This window comes from Poromitra crassiceps, assembly GCF_964638095.1.
Source record: "Poromitra crassiceps genome assembly, chromosome: 21".
In the NCBI taxonomy this organism is placed as follows: domain Eukaryota; kingdom Metazoa; phylum Chordata; class Actinopteri; order Beryciformes; family Melamphaidae; genus Poromitra; species Poromitra crassiceps.
Genome location: NC_139638.1, coordinates 4803621 through 4826985, shown reverse-complemented (window position 1 = coordinate 4826985; position 23365 = coordinate 4803621). Strand labels below are relative to the sequence as shown.

At 44.8% G+C, this 23365-nt stretch overlaps 1 protein-coding gene across 1 annotated transcript in view; it reads left to right on the top strand.

Annotated features, from left to right (window-relative positions):
* The window catches only part of LOC310795209 (extracellular calcium-sensing receptor-like), a gene marked incomplete at both ends in the record, with an annotated part of 46654 nt that extends 33449 nt beyond the window's left edge, over positions 1 to 13205 (top strand). Inside the window, one exon of the mRNA XM_083657274.1 lies at positions 12292 to 13205. Within this exon, the coding sequence (XP_083513400.1) occupies positions 12292 to 13205 (914 nt within the window). The remainder of the gene's footprint in view (positions 1 to 12291) is intronic.
* Positions 13206 to 23365: the final 10160 nt, after the last annotated feature.

The window sequence follows — 23365 nt, the reverse complement described above, 5'->3', positions numbered from 1 at the left end:
ATACTTCACGCAAACAGCCTTTGCGAGACGGGAATCTGATTGGTTTTGGTTGACGTAATGCCACGCCTGTGAATAATTCTGGTAGTTAAGACCGCCCAAATCCCGTTTGCGCAGGCATTTGGGGGCGCAGATGATTTTGGCATGGCTCTAATTTGCGTCTGCGACAGGTGCCGTGAACGTTTCCGCATGCCCGCCGAGAATTGCATCCCCAACATATTTCGGGGCTTTTTTAACTTAGAAATCAGGGAGGTCACGTCTACCAGACAATTATATCACTTTTAAACAGTTACATTTCTGGATAAATCATTACAATATGCTCCCGTGAGGTGGGGATGCTGCCGGCGCTGGGGTGCAAAACTCGGGATAACACCTGGCGGACGGCGCAAGACAGATTGCTATCTTCCCTGCCTTAAGGCACGCGCAAACAGCTGCGCAAGCGCTATTAGGGGATAGCGCCTGTCGGAAGATAGGGCCCTCCATGTTCTCACTTGTAAACACTTGTAAGCTGCACTCCGCCCCCATCTAACACGCTGGATTCTATTGATGTGGCTCATTGGCCGAAACTCGAAACAATAGCAGACATTAGCCAGTGAAACGCCGCATGCAAATGAATACCAGCCATGTCCAGAGAGAAGTAACTTCTCTCTCAGAGTTATCTTACAAAATATACCTATTTACTAATTGTAAAACGACTCCATTTTATGTGGAATGGAAAAAACTACTTTTTTCACAAAACAACCTTTCACCTGAAATTGCGCGATTTCAACCTGGCGAGTTTGTAGTGAAAAAACCAGTCCGTGTCACAAATGACTGCACAGCTGGGAGTCCAGACGGATCCCCAATGAAACAGAATGTGAGTTCATGGATCCGGATGGTTTTAACCAGGCTACGAGACCGAACCTCAGTCGCCCTTTTTTGGGGTGGGCGGGACATAAATGCATAGCTACTGCTATGCAGTGTTGGGAGTAAATAGTTACTAAGTGTAACTACTAACTTTACTAGTAACTTTGGCTAATGACTAGTTACTAAGTGTAACTAGTTACTGTAACTTAACTACTTTTTGCAGATGTCCGCCAGGCAACGCTACGCCTAACAAGGAAAATAAGCAACATGCACATTTAGAGAAAAAACATCCATCAACAACATCACATAATGTGTCTTTAATTGGGTGGAAGCATTTTTCAAATGTGAAACAACCCAGATTGATGGTTTTTCTCTGGCATTCCCCTGGCGGAGGTAATAATTACTGAAATAGTAACTGGGCTAGTTACTAGTTACTTTAAATAACAGACAAGCTCAGAGGATTATCCGGTTTCTGATCCTCAAACCTAGTCCGGGGAGAGCCCGGCAAAAATGCGGCAAATTCCCCAGCTGCAGCCAGAGCCCCAGAGGCTAATGACCTTGAGCCCTATCTTGGTACAGGCGATATCCCCTATTTGCGCTTGCGCACCTGTTTGCGCGTGCCTTTATGCAGGGAAGATTGCAGTCCGCTGTCGAGGTGTTATGCCGAGTTTTGCACCCCCGCCCGGCAGCAGCTAAACGCATCCCCACCTCACGGGAGCATATTGTATTGATTTATACAGTATCATAACTGTTTAAAAATGATATAATTGTTTGGGTAGACGTGACCTCCCTGTTTTTAAGTTAAAACAGACCAAAAATGGTTCCATGTCGCTGTTCCGACCTCCTGCTGGTTCGACCTCCCTCTATTCCGACCTCCCGCTATTCCGATCTCCTGCTGTTCCGACCTCCCGCTAGTCCGACCTACCCTCGACCACCCAATATTCCACAGACATCGCATCGCATCTCTCCTCGCACTCAAGAACATCCTTTCCCAGGCAGGCTGATGTCGCTGTCCATCGGCAGGGGTGCTGAAATGTAGCCTAAACCAACTGTAAAAACGAATCTTTTATTGTACTGCTTTAACTAGTTTCCTCTTCTCTCTCTCTTTCTCTCTCTCTCCCTCTCCACTCCACAGCTGTCCATGTAATCTAACATTATGGGCCCTATTCTCCCACAGGCCTTCGGCGCAAAAACGAGCCTTAAACGCAAAAAAGGCCTTGCGCCTGCCTCGGGACGATATCAACATGGCTTTAGGCCCCCAAATGCGCTTTAGGCGAAATGGGCATGGCGCAGTCCCAGAATGGGTGAGAATGGGCGTTTCGGCCTTAAATACCAGCCTAATGATATCTTCCCACCTGGCGAATCCATTTCGCTAATAAATAGCAACCAAATGAGCCGAAATAGATATAAAGGTAGATCTAAATAATGTGTAATGTGAACACAACCTGCAATTGTAGAACATTTCAATATTGGATCAAATAAAACATCGAAATGAAAACACCACCCTATGTGAAACATATACCGTATGTCATATTGGGGCTATATATATCCCTTGTAGATTTAACGTGATTTAGATGAGTGACAGTGTAACGCGGTTCTACTGGCATGCCCTACTGTGATGTCCGCTCCAATAAATTGGCTCTACTTCACATTTAATTTTACAATAAAAACACATTTCGGCAATGCTTTTACATAATGTAGGCTATATTTATGTGCAGAAGAAAAGGTAGCAAAACGATATCATTCTGGACAAACTTTCACCAATCTAATTAATCTCATCATACGGATAGGCTATATTTTTCTAGCTGATGCGTTTAGAACATTCTTTTCACTTTGCTCTTGCTATAGTGTAGCACATGCTTGCAGTATTTAAACTGCAGTTAGATTGGTTTGAGAATAATATGGAATAATAGCCTATATTGCTTGACATTCAATTCACAGATGGCATTAGACTGAGCTAATTTCGGATTATTTGCCTCATAGCCTAGGTTACTTTCAGGTGTCTGTCTCTCTGTCTCTACTCCAGAGCAGAAACGGTCCGCTATAGATTCTTTGTTGCTGTTATTTGTAATAATTATTACAACAATTACAATTATTAATACAATAATGTACAATTTTTAGTCTGGATTAATGTAGCCCTAATTAAAAAAAAGAGTGTGGGTGGGGCGTCAGAGGATCTTCTGTCAGTTGGGTGTTACAGAACAGTTGGTATTGATAAAGTTAATAATAATAATAATAATAATAATAATAATAACAAAAATAATAACAATGATAATAATAACTATGATGATAATAATAATAATAATAATAATAATAATAATAGTAATAGTAACAACAATAACATAACAATAACACTACCAATAATATAATAATAATAATAATAAACAATAATAGTAGTAATAATAATAATAATAACTTACAATAACAATAACAATAATACTAATAATAATAATAGCCTAATAATAATAATAACAGCTTTCTTTTATTTATTTTTTATTTTTAGGGACAGAGTTCACCCAAAAGGTACATGTCAGCTGGGCTGAGTTGGGCTGGGCTGTGTGTGTGTGTGTGTGTGTGTGTGTGTGTGTGTGTGTGTGTGTGTGTGTGTGTGTGTGTGTGTGCGTGCGTGCGTGCGTGCGTGCGTACCTGCGTGCGTGTGTGTGTACAGGTATGTGTGTGTGTGTGTTGTGCGAAACAGCGCCTAAACAGAATTGTCTGCGGCTGTTTCTGTGCGCTTTACTTTACTTTACTTTATTGGTTTATTGTGACGGGACAATGCACATTAATGGACATGTTCAGAAATACAGAAGCCTCTATATACGAAAACATGTAAATATGCCGGAGTTAGCTAATGCTAATTTACATCCGTAGTCCCCAATCAATATCAAAACAATCACTCATTACATTCATTCAACGCACAAACTGAAATATACATGTAACGTGTCATCGCAAAAGATACCACAGCATTACAGACATCAAAATTACAGCAAAACACAGACAGGATGTACGCAACAAACTGATATACCTGTAACGTGTCATCGCAAGAGATACCACACATTACAGACATCAAAATTACAGCAAAACACAGACAGGGGCCCCTATTCTCCCACAGGCCTTCGGCGCTAAAACGGGCCTTAAACGCAAAAAAACGTGCCTTGCGCCTGTTTTGGGACGATATCAATATGGCTTTACGCTGCCAAATGCGCTTTAGGCCGAATGGGCGTGGCGCAGTCCCAGAATGGGCCAAAGTGGGCGTGTCGGCGCTAAATACCGGCCTACTGATATCTTCCGACCTGGCGTACATTTAGCGCTTTGCGCCTTTGAAAAGCAGGCCTATTCAGTGCGCCAGTGTCAAGGAGTGCTCTTCTGCCTCTCCCCTGTCACCCTTCTCTGTCTCTCTCTGAAACCAGGCCTATTCAGTGCGCCAGTGCTCTTCTGCCTCTTCTCTGTCACCCTTCTCTCTCTCTCTCTGACTCCCTCGCTCAGACAGACACAACACATAGCAGCACCCAGCTTCCCATAGGAAATAGCAGTTGTAAGTTTACTGCCTGTGAATGTCCCAGCATGCAATTGGGTCCTCCATTTCGCTACTAAATAGCAACCAAATGAGCCGAAATAGATATAAAAGGTAGATCTAAAATAATGTGTAATGGTAAGACAACCTGCAATTGTAGAACATTTCAATATTGGACCAAATAAAACATCGAAATGAAACACCACCCTATGTGAAACATATATGTCCTCTTGAGCCTATATATACCCTTTGTGGATTTAACGTGATTTAGATAAGTGACAGCGGAACGCGCTTCTGTCATGTGCTATACTGTGATGTCCGCTCCAATAACTTGGCCCTACTTCACATTTAGTTTTAAAATAAAAACACATTTATGCAATGACTTTACATAATGTAGGGTATATTTATGTGCATCATTCTACCTGCAGCAGGGGAGTGAAAACGATATCTTTCTGGACAAACTTTCACCAATATAAAATGAATCTCATCATATAGGGATAGGCTATATTTTTCTAGCTGATGCATTTAGAACATTCTTTTCACTTTGATCTTGCTATAGTGTAGCGTATTTACATGCTTGCAGTATTTAAACTGCAGTTAGATTGGTTTGAGAAGCATAATAATATGGAATAATATCCTATAATATGGAGACAGACAGACGGGATGAAGGGAGGTGGGGGGGGGGGGATCAGAGGCTTGGGTTTCATCTGGTTTTGCTGGACCACTGGAATGGAGCTTAAAAGGCAAGCATGCAATTCGTTTATTGCACTTATCCAATGAACTGACGGTGCATAATTTTACGCTTAAAAGGCGTGGTTGTAATGGTTGAGGCTGCGTCTAGCGCCAAGACCAAGATATCAAGTGCGCTGGTCCACGCCCACTGATTTGCGCTGCGCCAGGCGCTCGGCCTAGAAACAGCGCCGATGCAACGATAGGGGCCAAAATGTGGTGATAGATGGCATTATGCTATCGTCAGCAGCAGGGCTGTAGTGGTGGCTAAACGCACATAAACGCCGTTTAGGTACCTTTTTCAATGCTCTGCAGCGTTTAGGCACCTTTTAAGATAGTTTACTCACATTTTTTAATCGTTTATGCACGAGTTTTAAAAAGTTCGAGTAGGAAACTCCGTTGATGCGGAGACCACGGCCCAGCACGTCACACACCAAAACAAAAGAAACAAGATGACACATGGCACTGACTAGGAGCTCCGCGACCCGTAGCCTACTACTTGTGGAGCGCTCCACGGGAAAGGTAGGCTACACGGCCCCGGTCACGTTGGTGCCTTTCTCGAGCTGCGCTTGCCTGCCCAAACAAACAACGTGGCGGTGCCATTGTGGCAACGATGCGCAATGCGCATTTGGAGACGCGCATTGGAGACCAGCTCATGGTGAGCTGAACGGTTAAAAATGTGTGTCAGGAGTGGGGAAAATCATATAGGCCTACCGTTTTACAACTGAAGAGTGAATCACTGGACTGAATCACTTCACACAATTAAGACAACGTGACAATTTCTGACGCAGAAGAAGCAGAATGGATTCGTCAGTTTTTCACAAATAACCCGAAAAAACTAAAAATATAGGTTGCAAATGGTCAATTGCTTGTTAAAGCAGTTAGTCAGATTATGCCTGACATTATTGTTGTCAAGTAGCAATGATTGAAGCTTGATGTGCTGAGCTCAATCAAGCTAATGTTATTAATTTGCACTGCTCTGGCTGTCATTAGGTATTGATTAACTGAATGCTATACTGTTACTTTGAACATCCATTTGCAATGATTCTGGTTGGATATTAACTATTGTAAATTTGTCACAATGAATGCAATTTGTGCACAATGTGTAAATACATTTGATATTGATTGTTTAGGCCTAATTATTTGTAAAGTCACAACACATTAGAGATGTGTGTAGTTCTTCATAGATTTAGCCTCTTCATTTTGCTCTCAAATGCACCAGGTTGACGAATTTTACTTTAAAATGTACAAAATCTTCCGGGGGAGAATCCCCTCGGACCCCCCTTGAAGGTCCAAGGCCCATCCCGCCACCTACTTTTCCTATCTGGCTGGCTACTCAGAACTTTGGTGCACCCGCTGATATACCTTATAGGACTATATTCAGATTAAGTTGTTCATATTTTGTCTTGTATATCGGTCTAAGCTTATAGTTTATCCGCCGTTATAACACTGCCGGTGCCGCGTGAGAAAGCTGCCTCAAAAGTATAGTTTACCCACCTTTTTTTTTTACCACTACAGCACTGGTCAGCAGCGCGCAATTACTTTGCGCTAAGAGCTTTGAAAAGGACCTCTTATGCGCAAATACCTCTCTGCGCTGGGTGCGCTGCACGTAGATTACCATTGCGCTCCCAGCGCAGAGAGGTAGGCTATTTGCGCAGTGGAAAGTGGAATTCGTTTTGGATATGTCATTACGCACAGCCTTGCCACGCCAAGACATCAAATTATGCTGATAAAATTGGGTATTAGCAGATAATTCAGGCAATCAACTATAACTCACTGAGAAACTTTTATCACATCGCAAAGAGGGAAATGAATTGAGAAAACTTGTTAGACAATGGAGATAGGCTATTTACCTTCATAAGCCGGAGGTTCGTTGGCACCACAGACGATCTGTCAATAAGCTCCCTCTGTCCTTCTGTCTCTGAAGAAATTTGGGCTAAGGCCAGAAATCCTTATGGACTTCTACAGATGCACCATTGAAAGCCTGCTGACTGGCTGCTTCACCACCTGGTACGGGAACTGTACCACCATGGACCGCAGGGCGCTACGGAGAGTGAGACGCGCGGCCCAGCACGTAACAGGATGTGAGTTGCCAGATCTGCATGAACTGTATAAACAGCGGTGCCTCAGGAGGTCCCTGAAGATCATCAAAGACACAAACCATCCCCACAACAGCCTGTTCTCCCTGTTACCCCCAGGGAGAAGATACAGGGTTCCGAAAGCACGCACAAATCGCTTGAGGAACAGTTTCTTCCCGCAGGCCACGAGACTCCTTAACATACACAAATAGTGTAGTAGCCGTACTGTACCGTACTGTAGCTGCTACCATTACGTATGTCTAATGTTTAATTGTATGTTTAATAAGGAATATGCTATTTGCACCTGTATGTCAAATACGCCAAATTTAAAACGCCGAGTTTAATTGTATGTTTAATAAGGAATATGCTATTTGCACCTGTATGTCAAATACGCCAAATTTAAAACGCCGAGTTTAATTGTATGTTTAATAAGGAATATGCTATTTGCACCTGTATGTCAAATACGCGGAATTTAAAATGTCTAAAGTATGCACATGACATGTGCACCTATGTGCAGTGAATAGGCCACTGTCTCTGACTTGTCTTATCACTATACTGCCTTATTGCTTGTTGTGTCTCTTGTTGTTTTTGCACTCATATGCCCTGTTATATTTGTACTATGTTGTAAACGGAGTCCACAGCACAAGAATTTCACACGTGATACTTGTACCATGGAGTGACAATAAAAATCTTGAATCTTGAATCTTGAATCCTCGCATGAGTGAGTACACTCCATTACGCATGGAGATAGTTACAGCATATTGCATGCCTTGCGCAAACAAACCATTGCGAGACAGGAATCTGATTGGTTTTGATTCACGTAATGCCCAGCCTTGCCTGGTCATGCCTGTGAATAATTCTGGTAGTTAAGACCGCCCAAATCCCGTTTGCGCAGGCATTTCGGGGCGCAGATGATTTTGCCACGGATCGAATTTGCGTTTGCGACAGGTGCCGTGAACGTTTCCGCATGCCCGCCGAGAATTGCATCCCCAACATATTTCGGGGCTGTTTTAACTTAGAAATCAGGGATGTCACGTCTACCAGACAATCATATCACTTTTAAACAGTTACATTTCTGTATAAATTATTACAAGTAGCTCCCGTGAGGTGGGGATGCCTTTTTTTGCTGCTTGGCAGGGGAGTAAAACTCGGCAGAACACCTGGCGGACGGCGCAAGGCGGAATGCTATATTTTGTGCCTTAAAGCAAACAGTGCACAAAGTGCTATTTAGGGATAGCGCCTGTCGGAAGATAGAGCCACAATCTCAGCATATAGTGCTGATCAAGGTTATAAAACCATCTCGAAGCTATAAAGGGGCCTTCAAGTGTTGAGTGGGGTGAATATGTTTTACATAAAAGAAAATGGGAAGGTGAGGGGAACTTTACTTTGCCGCAGGAGGAATGGGGAAAGATAACTGAAAGACAGTGGAAGACCACTAATTATGTATTGGAGAGAATTCCAATGGAAAAACTTAGATAGATAATTTTTAACACAAATTCAATCCAGGGGAGCAAACGTGTTGTTGGAGGGGATGTGGGAAGAAAGAGCAGATCACTACCTGGTGCTGTCCTGTGATTAGTGTGTTCTGGGGTAAAATACAGTAAGAGACAGCATGGAGAAGGTACTAAAGATTGGAATTGATCACTGTTTTCAAGTCCTGTATTTGAGTAGGATGCCTGAAATGCTCAATGGTTTTTCTGAGATGTATATGTTTAAAATAATGTTAGTCACCAGCAAGCAGGCTATCACGAAGAGATGGTTGAACAAAAGCCCACCTACTCTGTCAGACTGGTTTAACGTGCATAGTATCTTTGTGATGGAAAAGCTAACATTTGCTCTGAGACTCGAGACGGACGCTTTTGAAATGTGCTGGGAAGGATGGGGTGAATTTGTCAAACCATTCAGAACAGACTTCTGTTAGAGAATAATAGACGGTAGGGTCAATACTCCCCTGGCTCTCTGCTACACTTGTTCATGTATTCTTATTTGTATGTCTGTTTCCTTTGTGTGTTGTTCTTTTGGTTTACTTTTGTTTTGCTGTGAATGTGATTAGAGTCATTTTATTTTTTGTTATATAAAAAAAAGGAAAAAAGTGAAATCTTGTATGAGGCTCACTGAAGATTGAAATAAAAAAGAGAATAAAAAGAAAAGAAAATGGCATTTGTGAGGTCACAGTGACCTTGACCTTTGACCACCAAAATGTAGGCCTAATCAGTTCATCCTTGAGTCCAAGTGGATGTTTGAGGCAAATTTGAAGAAATTCCATCCATGCGTTCTAGAGATATCGCGTTAAAAAGCTTGAAAATGGTATTTGTGAGGTCACAGTGACCCTAACCTTTGTGCTTTGACCACCAAAACCGTTCATCTGTGAGTCCAAGTCAATGTTTGAGCCAAATTGTAAGAAATTCCCTCATGGCGTTCCTGAGATATCACATTAGAGAGCTTGGAAATGGGGTTCATGAGGTCACAGTGACCTTGGACTTTGACCTTTAACCACCAAAATCTAATCACGTCATGATTGTACCCAGTTCATGTGCATGCAAGTCGACGTTTGTGCCAAATTGGAAGACATTTCGGCAAGGCATTCCTGAGATATCACGTTAACGAACTTGGGAATGGCGTTCGTGAGGTCACAGTGGCTTTGAACTTTGACGACCAAAATCGAATCAGTTCATCCTTGAGTCCAAGTCGACATTTGAGGCAAATTAGATGTAATTCCATCAAGGCGTTCCTCAGAACATCAGACGGACGTACATACAGATGTACGTACGGACCATAATAAATCACTCAACAGCGACTCAAAAAAAGTGCTTCCTCTCTCAGTTAATAGCTACCGATATCTCACTTGATGGCTGTGAAACTAGTTTGATAGCTCATGTAGTGTCGATGTTAATTCACATAGGTTGGTAGCAAACTACATAGCTTAAAGTTACAACTCATCAAGGCCCAAGCCAACGGGATAATTTCGTTGCGGCTGTCCTCTGCCCCCAGGGAAGAGTTTTTTCCTCATAATAATTAAATCAATATTCACAAAATAATGTGCAATTGTCACGGCCAGTGCTTCTAGCATTAACAGTAACATTCATCAGAGCTCGTCCAGTAATTTATAGCAAAACACTAGAACCATGACATATAAATGGCTGTCTTCATCAAACAGAGCTCACCTGTTAGCAGTCTTGCCTAGTCTTGCTGTTTGGCTTCTCCAGACAGCTCTGTCTGGTGTGTTGGTAGCGCTTGGCGGTTATGAGCATCATGCTGTTCATTACATACATACATACATACATACATACATTTAACACACAACAATGCAAGATGCCTGCAAACATGTAACGTTACATTATAACAAACTAAACAACACACTTGTCACAGACGGTCACATCTGTCTTCTGTATGAAACATGAAAAGGGAAGGTTATAACACTGCTACAGAAGCCTATATAAGGACATCCGCATTATTACATATCTTCCTCAGCTAGGCCTCCTCCTGGTGGACAGCCACAAAAGTACAATCATACACAAGCAGGACTGTGACACAATGTAGCTGCCATGGGAATGGTCATAGCTCCTTTCTATGCATAGCTACCTGGTGGTCATGTAATGTTACTGAACCATCTATCTGCCTAGAAGAAAATAACAAGTGCAAATACCTTGAAGCCCACCCTTATGGCCCTTTAGGGAATATTTTGGGGGTACCTCAACATCACAGCTAATAATTTTCAAATGGTCCTACCCCTTCCTTGCCACAGCCCCACCACCCATATTGCCTTAGCCACTCTCCCTCCCCTCCCCACCCCTCCAATCCCAACTCTATGACTTTCCTATCTCTAGCTATGGCCCCTCTTCCCTAGTCCCACCCCCTTTCCTGATCATGCCCCCTCCCACCAGCCACTCCCCCGACTCACCCATCAAACCCCAATTGGAGGACCTACCTATCCCTCACTTCGGCGTGATTTCTATTCGCACATAGGATAAGCAATAACCACACCCTGTGGCGCCGGGATTGGCGAGGAGCAACACTGGAGGGCACGCAGCCCAGCGATTTCATGAACCAACTGAATAGCTCTTGAGAACAGACAGCGATTTCGAGAGCGGACATTGAAATGAATTATGGTCACCTACCTTCCTTAGCATAGTAATAATAATAATGAGCATAATCATTGTAATCTACACAATGTACACAATCTACAAAAACATGCAATAATATAAATGGTGTTGTGTTCACGTTCATAGCTCATATAATATAATGTATCATATCGTTAATTTCAAGCTCAATTCTTACCCAGAGAAAAGGTACAGCACTGAAAATGTAACAAGCAATAGTTTTTTAAACATCTTTATTTTAAAAGATGAAAAACCCCAGGTGCTTTAGTCCCAAGCTTCAATGCTCCTGGCCAATCCCGGCGCCACAGGGCGTGGTTATTGCTTATCCTATGTGCGAATAGAAATCACGCCTCACTTCGGCCCCTATTCCCTAGCCCTGCCCTGCAAATATAGGAAAGGCAGTGCATCATGAGTAGAAGGCGGTAGAAGTAAGCAAAACAAACACTGTACTGCGCACATGGGTCGGTGCGCACCACGCTGCCTCGCTCGTCTCATCTGCAGAATGATGGTGGACCCAACAGCTTGCTGCCTCATATGCTGCTCATATTGGGTGCATTCTTGTAAAATATTTATTTGATAGTAACACCAAAGTAAAACCAGAAATCCCAAGATCGCATAAAGGTGGTGTTTCTCTATGGGTTGTGTTTCGCGGATTCACTTGTGTTGTTCAGTCAGCCCTCAGCAGGCAAGGCGGCAGAAGAGGAGAGATTTCCCCTATATATTCTGTCCAATAGACGAGTGACCGTTTTGACCACGTGACATCGTTCAGAAAGTTTGGTGTGCTTGGAAAATTGCATGTGTGAAAACAAACCGGACCAAATGAAAAATGAATGTTGCAACTTCACCCTCCCGCAACCTCTCCACCAGCTTACATGTGAAAGCAACCTAAATGCCTGAGTGATTGACTGACTGAGTGAGTGTCCTGACTTTGGCATCTTCTGACCCCGGCCTAGCCTGCTGCCACCACTGTGGGAAAATAAGGGAGCTACTCAGGAAATGTAATATCTGTTTTGATTTTAACTTGTAGATTCCATCACCTGCGTGCGATGCCATCCTGAATTCTGGTCAAACGAGAAAAGAGATGACTGTGAAAAGAAGCACACCGAGTTTCTATCATATGAAGAGATTATGGGGGCACTGCTTGCGGCCGCGTCCCTGTTAGGAACTTGCATGACTGCTATCATGGCTTTGATTTTCTTCAGATACAGGAACAGCCCCATAGTCAAGGCCAACAACTCTGAGCTGAGCTTCCTGCTGCTCTTCTCCCTGGCTCTGTGTTTCCTGTGTTCTCTGACATTTATCGGCCGGCCCTCTGAGTGGTCTTGCATGCTGCGACACACCGCATTTGGGATCACCTTTGTCCTCTGCATGTCTTGTGTTCTGGGGAAAACTATAGTGGTGTTACTGGCCTTCAGGGCTACACTTCCAGGTAGTAATATCATGAAATGGTTCGGCCCTGCTCAGCAGAGACTCAGTGTCCTGGCTTTCACTCTCATACAGGCCCTGATTTGCATACTTTGGCTAACTATCTCACCTCCTTTTCCTTTCAAGAATTTTAAACACTTTAAAGACAAAATCATCTTAGAATGTGCATTAGGCTCAGCTGTAGGCTTCTGGGCTGTGTTGGGGTATATAGGAGTCCTGGCTATGTTATGTTTCTTTCTAGCTTTTTTGGCTCGGAAATTGCCTGATAATTTCAATGAAGCCAAATTTATCACCTTCAGCATGCTGATATTCTGTGCTGTCTGGATTACCTTTATCCCTGCGTATGTCAGCTCTCCAGGGAAGTTCAGTGTTGCTGTGGAGATATTTGCTATTCTGGCCTCCAGTTATGCACTGCTAATCTGTATTTTTATTCCAAAATGTTACATAATCTTACTGAAGCCAGAAAAGAATACAAAAAAGAACATGATGGGTAAGATGTCATCAAAAGCATCATGATGAGGGAATATAATAGGCATAATGTAGTAGAACGACAGGAACTTCTTTCAGTAGAAACACATTTCATTCATGAATAATAACTATGGTTGCTAATGCTGCATATGTAGTTACATTGTAACGGACCTGTAAAATGGAATATGTCTGTTCAACTGTAGTTCATAGTTACATGCTACCAGACCTGTAAAATGGAGTGGGTCTATTGTGTACAGTACTTCATATGTATTTACATATTACCAGCCAAGTTCAACAGTAGTTCATATGTAATTACATAGTAACAGACCTGTAACATGAAGTGAGTCTATTATATATATATATATATATATTTATATTTTGTATATATTGTATATTGCATATTTTACGTATTGTATTGTTTCTTGCTTCTTTCTTGCAATATGTTGATACTGCAGTTTTCACTCTGCACCTTACCTACGGGAATTTGTGTAACTTTTTATTGTTTAATTAGTTGTTGCTGTCATTGATGCTACTGCTGCTGTAACGCCAGAATTTCCCTACGGGGATGAATAAAGTACTCATATCAATCTATCTATCTTTATACTTCATATGTATTTACATAGTACCAGATAAGTTCAACAGTAGTTCAGTTGTAATTACATAGTAACAGACCTGTAACATGAAGTGAGTCTAGTTCATACTTCATATGTATTTAGATATTACCAGACAAATTCAAAAGTAGTTCATATGTAATTACATATTAACAGACCTGTAACATGAAGTGTGTGTAATAAGACAATAACTCATGATGGTCTCGACCTAGTTTCAAGATGAAGACCAGACACGCTGCCACACGCCACACGTAATCTAGTGACATAGCGACCCCATCGTCACATGTAATCCTAGCGTGACGACAAGTGCAGTAATCCCAGCGTGACGTTCGCGTGACGCACTTGCCTAGGTGACGCCGCTAATGTCGTCAGTGCAGTAATCCCAGCGTGACGTCCGCATGACGCACTTGCCTAGGTGACGGTGTTAATGTCGTCAGCACCGAGGCTATGACGCGGCAGTATTTATAGCCACGCCGGGCACACCACCGTCCTTGTTCCCTGTCCTCTAGCCGCTGCACTAAGCTGATCTAATTCCCTCTCTGGAAGCCGCGTTTCACTTCTCTGAAAGTCGTGTTTCGCCATTCTCAAGCTGCCTCATCCCTTCCGATTCTGCCATCAAGCCATTCGCGTTCGCGGTACCACTCACCCCCGTTCGCTCTCTCAGCACGACGAGCTTCGAAGACGTGGACCTCGAGGCGCAGTACCAATTCGAGGTCGAGACATCCAGCGCCGACGAGGAGACGCACAACGAAACATCCCAGCCCGGGTACGGGACGCAGCAGACTTCCCAGCCGCCAGCCCCGTGCACTCATCAGACGGGGGGCAGACGGCATCAGGCAGGGTGCCATGGCACTAGTCCGATACCTCACGAGTCCGACACCTCACGAGTCCGAAAAAAGAAGCATTGGACAGGGGATCATGTCTATGTTCCCCGGGTTCTATATTCCCCGTTTTTCACTAACCCTAAACCTAACCACCCCCAGACCCTAACCCAAAACCTAACCTCTCCCACCCCCACGCCTAAACCTAACCTCCCCCAGACCCTAACCCAAAACCATGAGGTGTCGGTCTCCTGAGGTGTCGGACTAGGGGGCAGTCCCCTCAGGCAGCAGGCTCCGGCGGCACCGAGTGCATCTCGAACGGCGGATCTCGTCAACGAGAGCGCGCAGCAGGGCCCGCGCGAGGACGGCAATAACTCGCAGTCGGGGGGAGAGCGCGTTCCGGGCCCGGAGCTGGCCGCAGCCACGCAATCCTCATTTTCAAGTCTCATCCATCCGCGGCCCCGTTCTGTTCGGGCCATCAAGCCATCCAGTCTCCAAGCGTCCGCTGTTCTGATCCTGCTAATCAAGCCATCGTAAGCGCAGGTCCTGCTCCATCATCGTTCTCAGCACGTCCACGCTCGAGGCAGACGCAGTTCCACGACGTGGTCGGGGAATTCGGCTCCCACGATTAAATGCTATCCAGCCGGGACGGCTCGCAGCATCGTCAGCCCCGAGCGCAGGGAACGCCCGCGGAGCGCGTCCCGGACAGCAGTCGAGCGCAACGGTAATGTAATCACCTCTTTAATACATAACAGTGCCATATAATTTTAGCAACCAAATCTTAATTTCAAATCATTTCGGCGTGCTTCAAAACAATCATCTAACCATTCCCTGCGGTCCGCACATCGGGCGCGAAGGAAACGAGCTGGGCATAAGTAGCAATGCATTTATCATAGTGAATGAATGATCTCTTGACAATCTCCGTGAACTGGTCGTCATATCCTCGCCTACAGCTAAAGAAAGACGGCGGAGCTACACTAAATGTCTCTTCATCCAATAACGTGAAATTAAATAACCTGGTGCATTCGAGAGCAAAATGAAGAGGCTAAATCCATGGAGAACTACACACATCTCTAATGTGTTAAATAATTAGGCCTAAACAATTAACATTAAACGTATTCACACATCGTGCTCAAATTGCATTCATTGCATTTATTGCACAATTTACAATAGTTAATAGCCAGCCAGAATCATTGCAAATGGACGTTCAAAGCATCAGTTAGCAATAGCGTTCAGTTAATCAACGTCTAACGACAGCCGGATTCCGTTTTAATCCCAAAAAAAACAAAAAATAAAAAAAACGTTTCCCTTTCTCCGAGTCGATGCTCCAGCCACCCAGTCAAATTAACAGAAGCCGTACTGCTCACTGAATATACATATATATACATATAATATACATATATATATGATTTGGACATTTAACCGTGCGGCGGGCGATGCCCATCATCGGTATATGGCTCCACATATAGGCCACTCTCATTCCACGGTAATAATGCTGCAAGTTAAAAATATCCGTTCAGCGACTATTGGTGTCCAGGCTTCTCCAGGCATCGCCGGGCCGTCATCACCGTGCGTCACCGCATCCTTGCATCACTCATAATAATAATGCTTCTTGGTATCATGCCGCTTGCGGATTGTCAGTCATATCAATCAGGCCGAGAGACCTCCTGCGTCCCTCTATCTCCGTATCAATCACATGTCAATGCCATAGCTTCAGCACCGGGTTGCCTCGGAAAAGTCATTAATCGCATTCCGGCATTAATCCCATTCATTTAGCGAATCGAGCTTCTAGCGTCCATAATGCGCTATGCCGGAAGGGGCGTTGGGGCGTTAGTTCATGCATGCCTACAATTGCTAATATCTGAACGTGCTATCCTGCTGGCCAATATTTCCAGAGTTCAAGTGTTAAATAGCCTAAGCGTCATTGATTCATTCCGTCGCGTAAGCAGGACTGGTCACAAGCAGCACTTTAGAAGGCCTACATGGGATTATCCCCACAAATTATTGGCCCGTAATATCCAGCTCAAGGCAGACCTAGTCACATGGTGCATTCACATTTAGCTCTGCCCACTCATTCAGTTCTGGTCCTTGCAACACAACACGGCTGAGGGGGCTAGAAACTAAATTCATTGTCTCTGACTACAAGCTGAATGCTTAGTCTCGCTGTCGACGAAACCGGAAATCAAATCCAGTGCCACTGTCTAGGCCGAAATCAAGTCACGTCTCTGATTAAGCTGAATGCGGAGTCATGGCCGGTGACGAAGCCAGAACCAAATCCATCGTCTTCAAACGGACGTTCCAAAAACGCAACCGCCTTAAGCAGCATGGCAAAGGCAAACCCGTGCAGTAGCACCCTTTCAGCGCATTTCAATGGTGCTGGTCTCCCCGAAATTATAGCGCCAGCAGTAAGCCGCCGTAAGTCGCTCGTTGCGCAGGGGCGAGTCTAAAGTCATAGGGCAGCAGTAGCAATGCTCCGAAGTAAGTCGGCGGAACAAGTGTGGTCTCCCCGAAATTATAGTGCCAGCAGTAAGCCGCCGCAAGTCGCTCGTTGCGCAGGGGCGAGTCTAAAGTCACCGTCCAGCAGTAGCAATGCCCCGGAGTAAGTCGGCGGAGCGCGGAACAACTGTTCCCTTCCAGCGCTCTCCCCGAAGTTATAGCGCAAGGGGGCGCTAAAGTCATATACATAAACTTTATTCCAGACTCGGGTCCATATAAAATACGTACACAAACACAGACAGCACAATAAGAAAGAATTAAAATAAAATAAAACCACACAACAAATAGATTTAAAACACATACAAGCAGCTATTGCAGTGCTTCCAGAAGTGCATCATAAATTTTGCTCACTTCGTGCAGGCACCCACTAGTGCCATAATAACTCCATTCTCCGACTGGCTAGTCGACGCATAAAACTGTAAATAAACCGTCTCAGAACAGCACGGAAAGCGAGCACATTACTGCTCACAAACACATGGCTAGCACTTGTCCATCTCGGATGCCGGAGTAAAATCCTAAAGGCACCATTATATTATATACTATCCTGAGCAAAATCCTAAATGCATCATTATATTATATATTATATTATAGCGCCAGGGGGTGCTAAAGCTATAGCGCCAGCAGTAGTTATGCTCCGAAGTAAGTCAGGTGCAACAGTAGTAAGGCTGCGCAGTAAGCCGGTCGAACATGCGTTCCTCTTCCAGAGTCACGCAGCAGTAGTAATGCTCAGAATTAAGCCAGGTGCGGCAGTGGTAACACTCCGCAGTAAGCCGGTCGAACAAGCGTTCCCCTTCCAGTGCCGCGGTTACATGCTGCCACTCCGACGTGCTGCCACTCCGAAATATCGGCACTCAGAAAGGGGGTCTATATTCCCCGTTTTTCACTAACCTCTCCCAGCCCCCACGCCAAACCTAACCTCCCCCCATGCCTAAACCTAACCTCCCCCAGACCCTAACCCAAAACCTAACCTCTCCCACCCCCACGCCTAAACCTAAGGTCGGCATTGCGGCTTCTAAGGTGAACGACCGCCAGTCCGAATAATGGAAGTTAACGTTCGGAGTGGCAGCATGTCGGAAAGGCAGAGGAACCCCCAGTGCCGCGTGCGCGTAAGTCCCGTATCGCCAAGGCCAAGCCGGCCGGTGATTTTCGTAAGTCGCTAAAAGCCCGGAAGCCCGGAGTTGTCTCATAAAATCCTAAGTCACTGAAGTAACTAGGGGCGAAAAAGTGCCAGCGGTAGTAACGATTCCAATAGGCCAAGGCCGGGTTCTTGGGGGGTTTTGCTAAGTCACCGCGCCGAAGCTCGCCGGATTGGTTGATCACCCAGCGCCTGCTGTAGCGCTGCGGCCACGCCCGGGGGGCGTCGTAAGTCACCGTGGCGGTGCCGCTGGTCCTCGTCAGCCCACGCGGCCTACATCCGACCAGAGCAGGCCGCCATATTGTCTGCCCAAAGATCTCTCTTCCCCTAGGCGTCACATGGTAAGCACATGGCATCCATTCCTGCATTCCTCGCAATAGCTGTTACTTCGCATTTCATTGGTGGTGGACTCCCCGAATCGGTGTCGATCTAATTGATTAAGCGTTCCAGGTGTCGAGCAGCCTGCAAGTGCTCGGCGTTGAACAGCCCGCAACAAATCACTAATTCCGACCACGGTAGACTACTCGAAGTGTTCTAGGTGCCGAGCAGCCTGCAAGTGTTCTAGGTGCCGAGCAGCCTGTAGTCACACCACTAATTCAGACCCCAGCAGACTACTCAAAGTGTTGTACGTGTTGAGCAGCCTGTGAATGTTCTAGGTGCCGAGCAGCCTGCAAGTGTTCCGGGTGTCGAGCAGCCCGTAGTCTCCCCACTAATTCAGACCCCAGTGGACTACTCGAAGTGTTCTAGGTGCTGAGCAGCCTGCAAGTGTTCCAGGTGCCGAGCAGCCCGTAGTCAGGGGGGGGGGGCTCAATCCAAATCTCAAAACCGAGGGGGCTCAATCCAAATCTCAACACTGAGGCAGCATCACTAATTCAGACCTCAATAGACGACTCGAAGTGTTCTAGGTGTCGAGCAGCCTGCAAGTGTTCCAGGTGTCGAGCAGCCCGTAGTCACATAACTAATTCAGCAAGACCTCAGTAGACGACTCAAAGTGTTCTAGGTGTCGAGCAGCCTGCAAGTGTTCTAGGTGTCGAGCAGCCTGTAGTCACATAACTAATTCAGCAAGACCTCAGTAGACGACTCAAAGTGTTCTAGGTGCCGAGCAGCCTGCAAGTGTTCTAGGCGTCGAGCAGCCTGTAGTCACATAACTAATTCAGCATCACTGCATCACTAATTCAGACCTCAGTAGACTACCCAAAGTGTTCTAGGTGTCGAGCAGCCTGTCAATGTTCTAGGCGTCGAGCAGCCTGCAAGTGTTCTAGGTGTCGAGCAGCCTGTAGTCTCCCCACTAATTCAGACCCCAGTAATCTACTCGAAGTGTTCTAGGTGCCGAGCAGCCTGCAAGTGTTCTGGGTGCCGAGCAGCCCGCAGTCAGTTTGGGGGGGGGTTCAACGCCGAACTATGCCAACGCCGAATTATGCTGGACTGGTCGATCATCCCGCGCCCGCGCATCGCGGCGGCCTCGCCCGGTCGATAGGTTCCGTAAGTCGCCGCGCTGCCGAGCCAACCGGTCGGCGACAAGCGTCGCATTCCGCCCAGCGCCCGCTGTATCGCGAAGCGAGCAGACCGGTTGGCCTTTCAGGTTTCTCTCTTTTGGGGGGTTCTCTATTCTAGCCCGAGCAGATGCCCTCCCGCCTCAAGAAGAGAGGCATCTTGCCACGGAGTCACTACGCCAAAGAATCAGTTGCCATGCTGCCACGCCATCAGAATTAATGCCATACCGCTTCAGGCCATGAATCTCATCGCCATGCCATACTTTAATAAAGCTTGCTGATTAACCTTGAAATGATGGTCTCGACCTAGTTTCAAGATGAAGACCAGACACGCTGCCACACGTAATCTAGTGACATAGCGACCCCATCGTCACATGTAATCCTAGCGTGACGACAAGTGCAGTAATCCCAGCGTGACGTTCGCGTGACGCACTTGCCTAGGTGACGCCGCTAATGTCGTCAGTGCAGTAATCCCAGCGTGACGTCCGCGTGACACACTTGCCTAGGTGACGGCGTTAATGTCGTCAGTACCGAGGCTATGACGCGGCAGTATTTATAGCCACGCCGGGCACACCACCGTCCTTGTTCCCTGTCCTCTAGCCGCTGCACTAAGCTGATCTAATTCCCTCTCTGGAAGCCGCGTTTCACCCCACCCACCTCCCCAGTCCACCACCAATGTATTGACTCCTGAAGAATCCCCTACGGGGGGGGGGTTCTCTATTCTAGCCCGAGCAGATGCCCTCCCGCCTCAAGAAGAGAGGCATCTTGCCAAGGAGTCACTACGCCAAAGAATCAGTTGCCATGCTGCCACGCCATCAGAATTAAGGCCATACCGCTTCAGGCCATGAATCTCATCGCCATGCCATACTTTAATAAAGCTTGCTGATTAACCTTACCCTCTGGTCTCTCATGATTGAAATGCAATGTGACTGTTTATTTTCTTTATTGGCATTAAAATCGTACATTTAAACAGGAAAACAGCTTGCATTCCATACATACCAGACCGTGAAGTAGCCTATCAGGGATCAATGTTACAGATATTTAGCTGTTTTATAGCTTTAACATTAGCCTATCCCTTGCATGCTGGCTGATGTTAACTCATTGATTCGTATGATTCGTTGTGCTAATGTTAAACAAATCTTCCACACCCAGGTCCAACCAAACCAGAACACTGCCAGTCAGCTAACATAGCATGCCCATGTTGATGTTGATTCTGGTGCCAGAGAGTTATCTCTGCATGCACATATCACTGTAAAACAAATGTGTCACACTCTGGTAATTTGAGTACAAAGTGGTCCGAGGTCATTTTTCAGTTTTTTACAGATTATGAAACTGCATGCTGTAAGCTTTCAAATGCTGTGTCACACATCGAAATCTGAAAATTATTGAAGAAGATATGCTCATTTGAATGTTGGTACACCTCAAATCAAGTTTCAGAGAAACACAGCCTCAAAGATTGACCACTTTTCACCTCTGGGCCAGCCAGGTAATGGGGGAGTGAACAATAGCTACTTATTTACATTAACCACTCCCCATTCACTCCAGCTGTCATCACTGTCACAGGTCACACGTCAACAGCAATTCACGTCACTATAATTCCATCCACAAGTAACATTAATTAATGAATTAAATGAATTAATAAATTAATAAAAAAAGTAATCATTGCAATAGCTGACCCATTGAGGTACATTTTCAATCTCTCTTTCAAAACAGGCTCTTTTCCTAAAAAGATGAAAACAGCTAAAGTGATCCCGATTTACAAGGCTGGTGATAAACATCTATTCACCAACTACAGGCCAGTCTCCTTACTCTCGCAGTTTTCAAAAATACTGGAAAAACGTTTTGTTGAGCGGATGGACAATTTCATTGATAAACATCAGTTGCTTATTGATAGTCAGTATGGTTTTAGAACAAACCGATCAACCTCTATGGCCTTGATGGAGTTGGTTGAAGAATTAACCAACTTCATTGATAAAAGGAAGTATGCATTAGGAGTATAGACTTAAAAAAAGCGTTTGATACAATCGATCATGACATCTTGTTAAAGACAATGGAGAGGTATGGTATTAGAGGAGTGGGCCTCAACTGGCTGAAAAGCTACATTGAGAGCAGACAGCAATTTGTACAGTTAGGTGATTTCAAAACTACTTGCTTAGAAATGACATGTGGGGTGACACAAGGTTCCATTTTAGGTCCAAAATTGTTCATATTGTATATTAATGACATATGTAGAATATAAAATATTCTGAAATTTGTTGTTTTTGCAGACGACACCAATATTTTTTGCTCTGGAGAGAATCTGCATCAGTTATTGGAGGTTGTCTCATCAGAAATGGGAAAGTTAAAGCGGTGGTTCGACCTGAACAAATTATCGCTAAATTTAAAGAAAACCAAGTTTATGTTGTTCGGTAAAAGAAGGGTCCACTTGAACACCCCAGTCGTAGTAAAGATCGATAATGTTGATCTAGAAAGAGTTTTTGAGAACATTTTTTGGGGGATAATCTTGGACCACAATTTATGTTGGAAACCCCACGTTAAGTTTGTATGCTCTAAACTGTCAAGAAATATTGGTGTCCTAGGTAAAACTAAAAACATTCTGAACCTGAAATCACTGTACATGCTGTACTGCTCGCTTATTTTACCCATCCTGAATTATTGTGCGGAAGTCTGTGGGAATACCTATAAAAGTACCCTTCAGACATTATGCACACTGCAAAAAAAAGCAATAAGGACTGTTCATAAGGTAGGTTATTTGGAACACACTAACGCACTATTTATAAAGTCAAATGCATTGAAACTGATGGATTTGATTGATTCGAAAACTGCACTAATTATGTTCAAAGCGAGGAACAATCTACTTCCTGGTAATATTCAAAAAATGTTTGCAGACAGAGAAGGAGGTTATGATTTAACACATTCACTGCCAGCCGTTTTTTCAATACTGTAGTTAGCTTCTGCCAAGTTTTTTTTTGTTGAGGATTCTGGCTCATCTTTCAAGAGCCGAGGATTCTTTTCTGTTAGGATTTTGTGAACACAAAATATCTCAAAAGAACTAATAGAATGTGTGCTTTCTCTGTCTAAAAGAGTTAGTTTGTAGAGTTAGTAGTTATGTAAGCATTAGCAGTTGAATACAGCATGGTTTCAGCGTCTGAAAATTTAAGCTGAGATAAACGGCTTTTTGTGAAATTCGATAGAACAGTCACTTTAACCATTCATTTTTGGCATCAGTAAGACGTCAGACATCTAAACAATAGTTTTGAACAGTAATTTCCTCCATAACAGCAGGAAACCCCCCTCTCCTTCAAACTCCTCCCTCCGTGTGTGTTCTTCTTGGCTGCAGCGGGCGTGTCACAAGCTCGTTTCTGCTGCTGCTGCTGCTGCTCCTGTCTGCTGGCGGCCGCTGGGCGAGTCTGGATGGGGCTCGCTCGTTTCTTGGGGTTTCGGTTGAGAGCTTTGATGAATCTTTTGCGATTCTGGGCTTTATGCTGCGTGTTTCAAAGTGTGTTCCACCCAGTCTATTTTTGGAACCACCCACCGTTGTGCGCCACCAGTTGTGCTCCAGCGCAAAAGCGTTTTCGCCTACAGTATGAGAATGGCTTCCTCAAGCTTTTCCCTGCAGTTTTGGCTCGGATTTCAATAGTCTGGAGAGCAC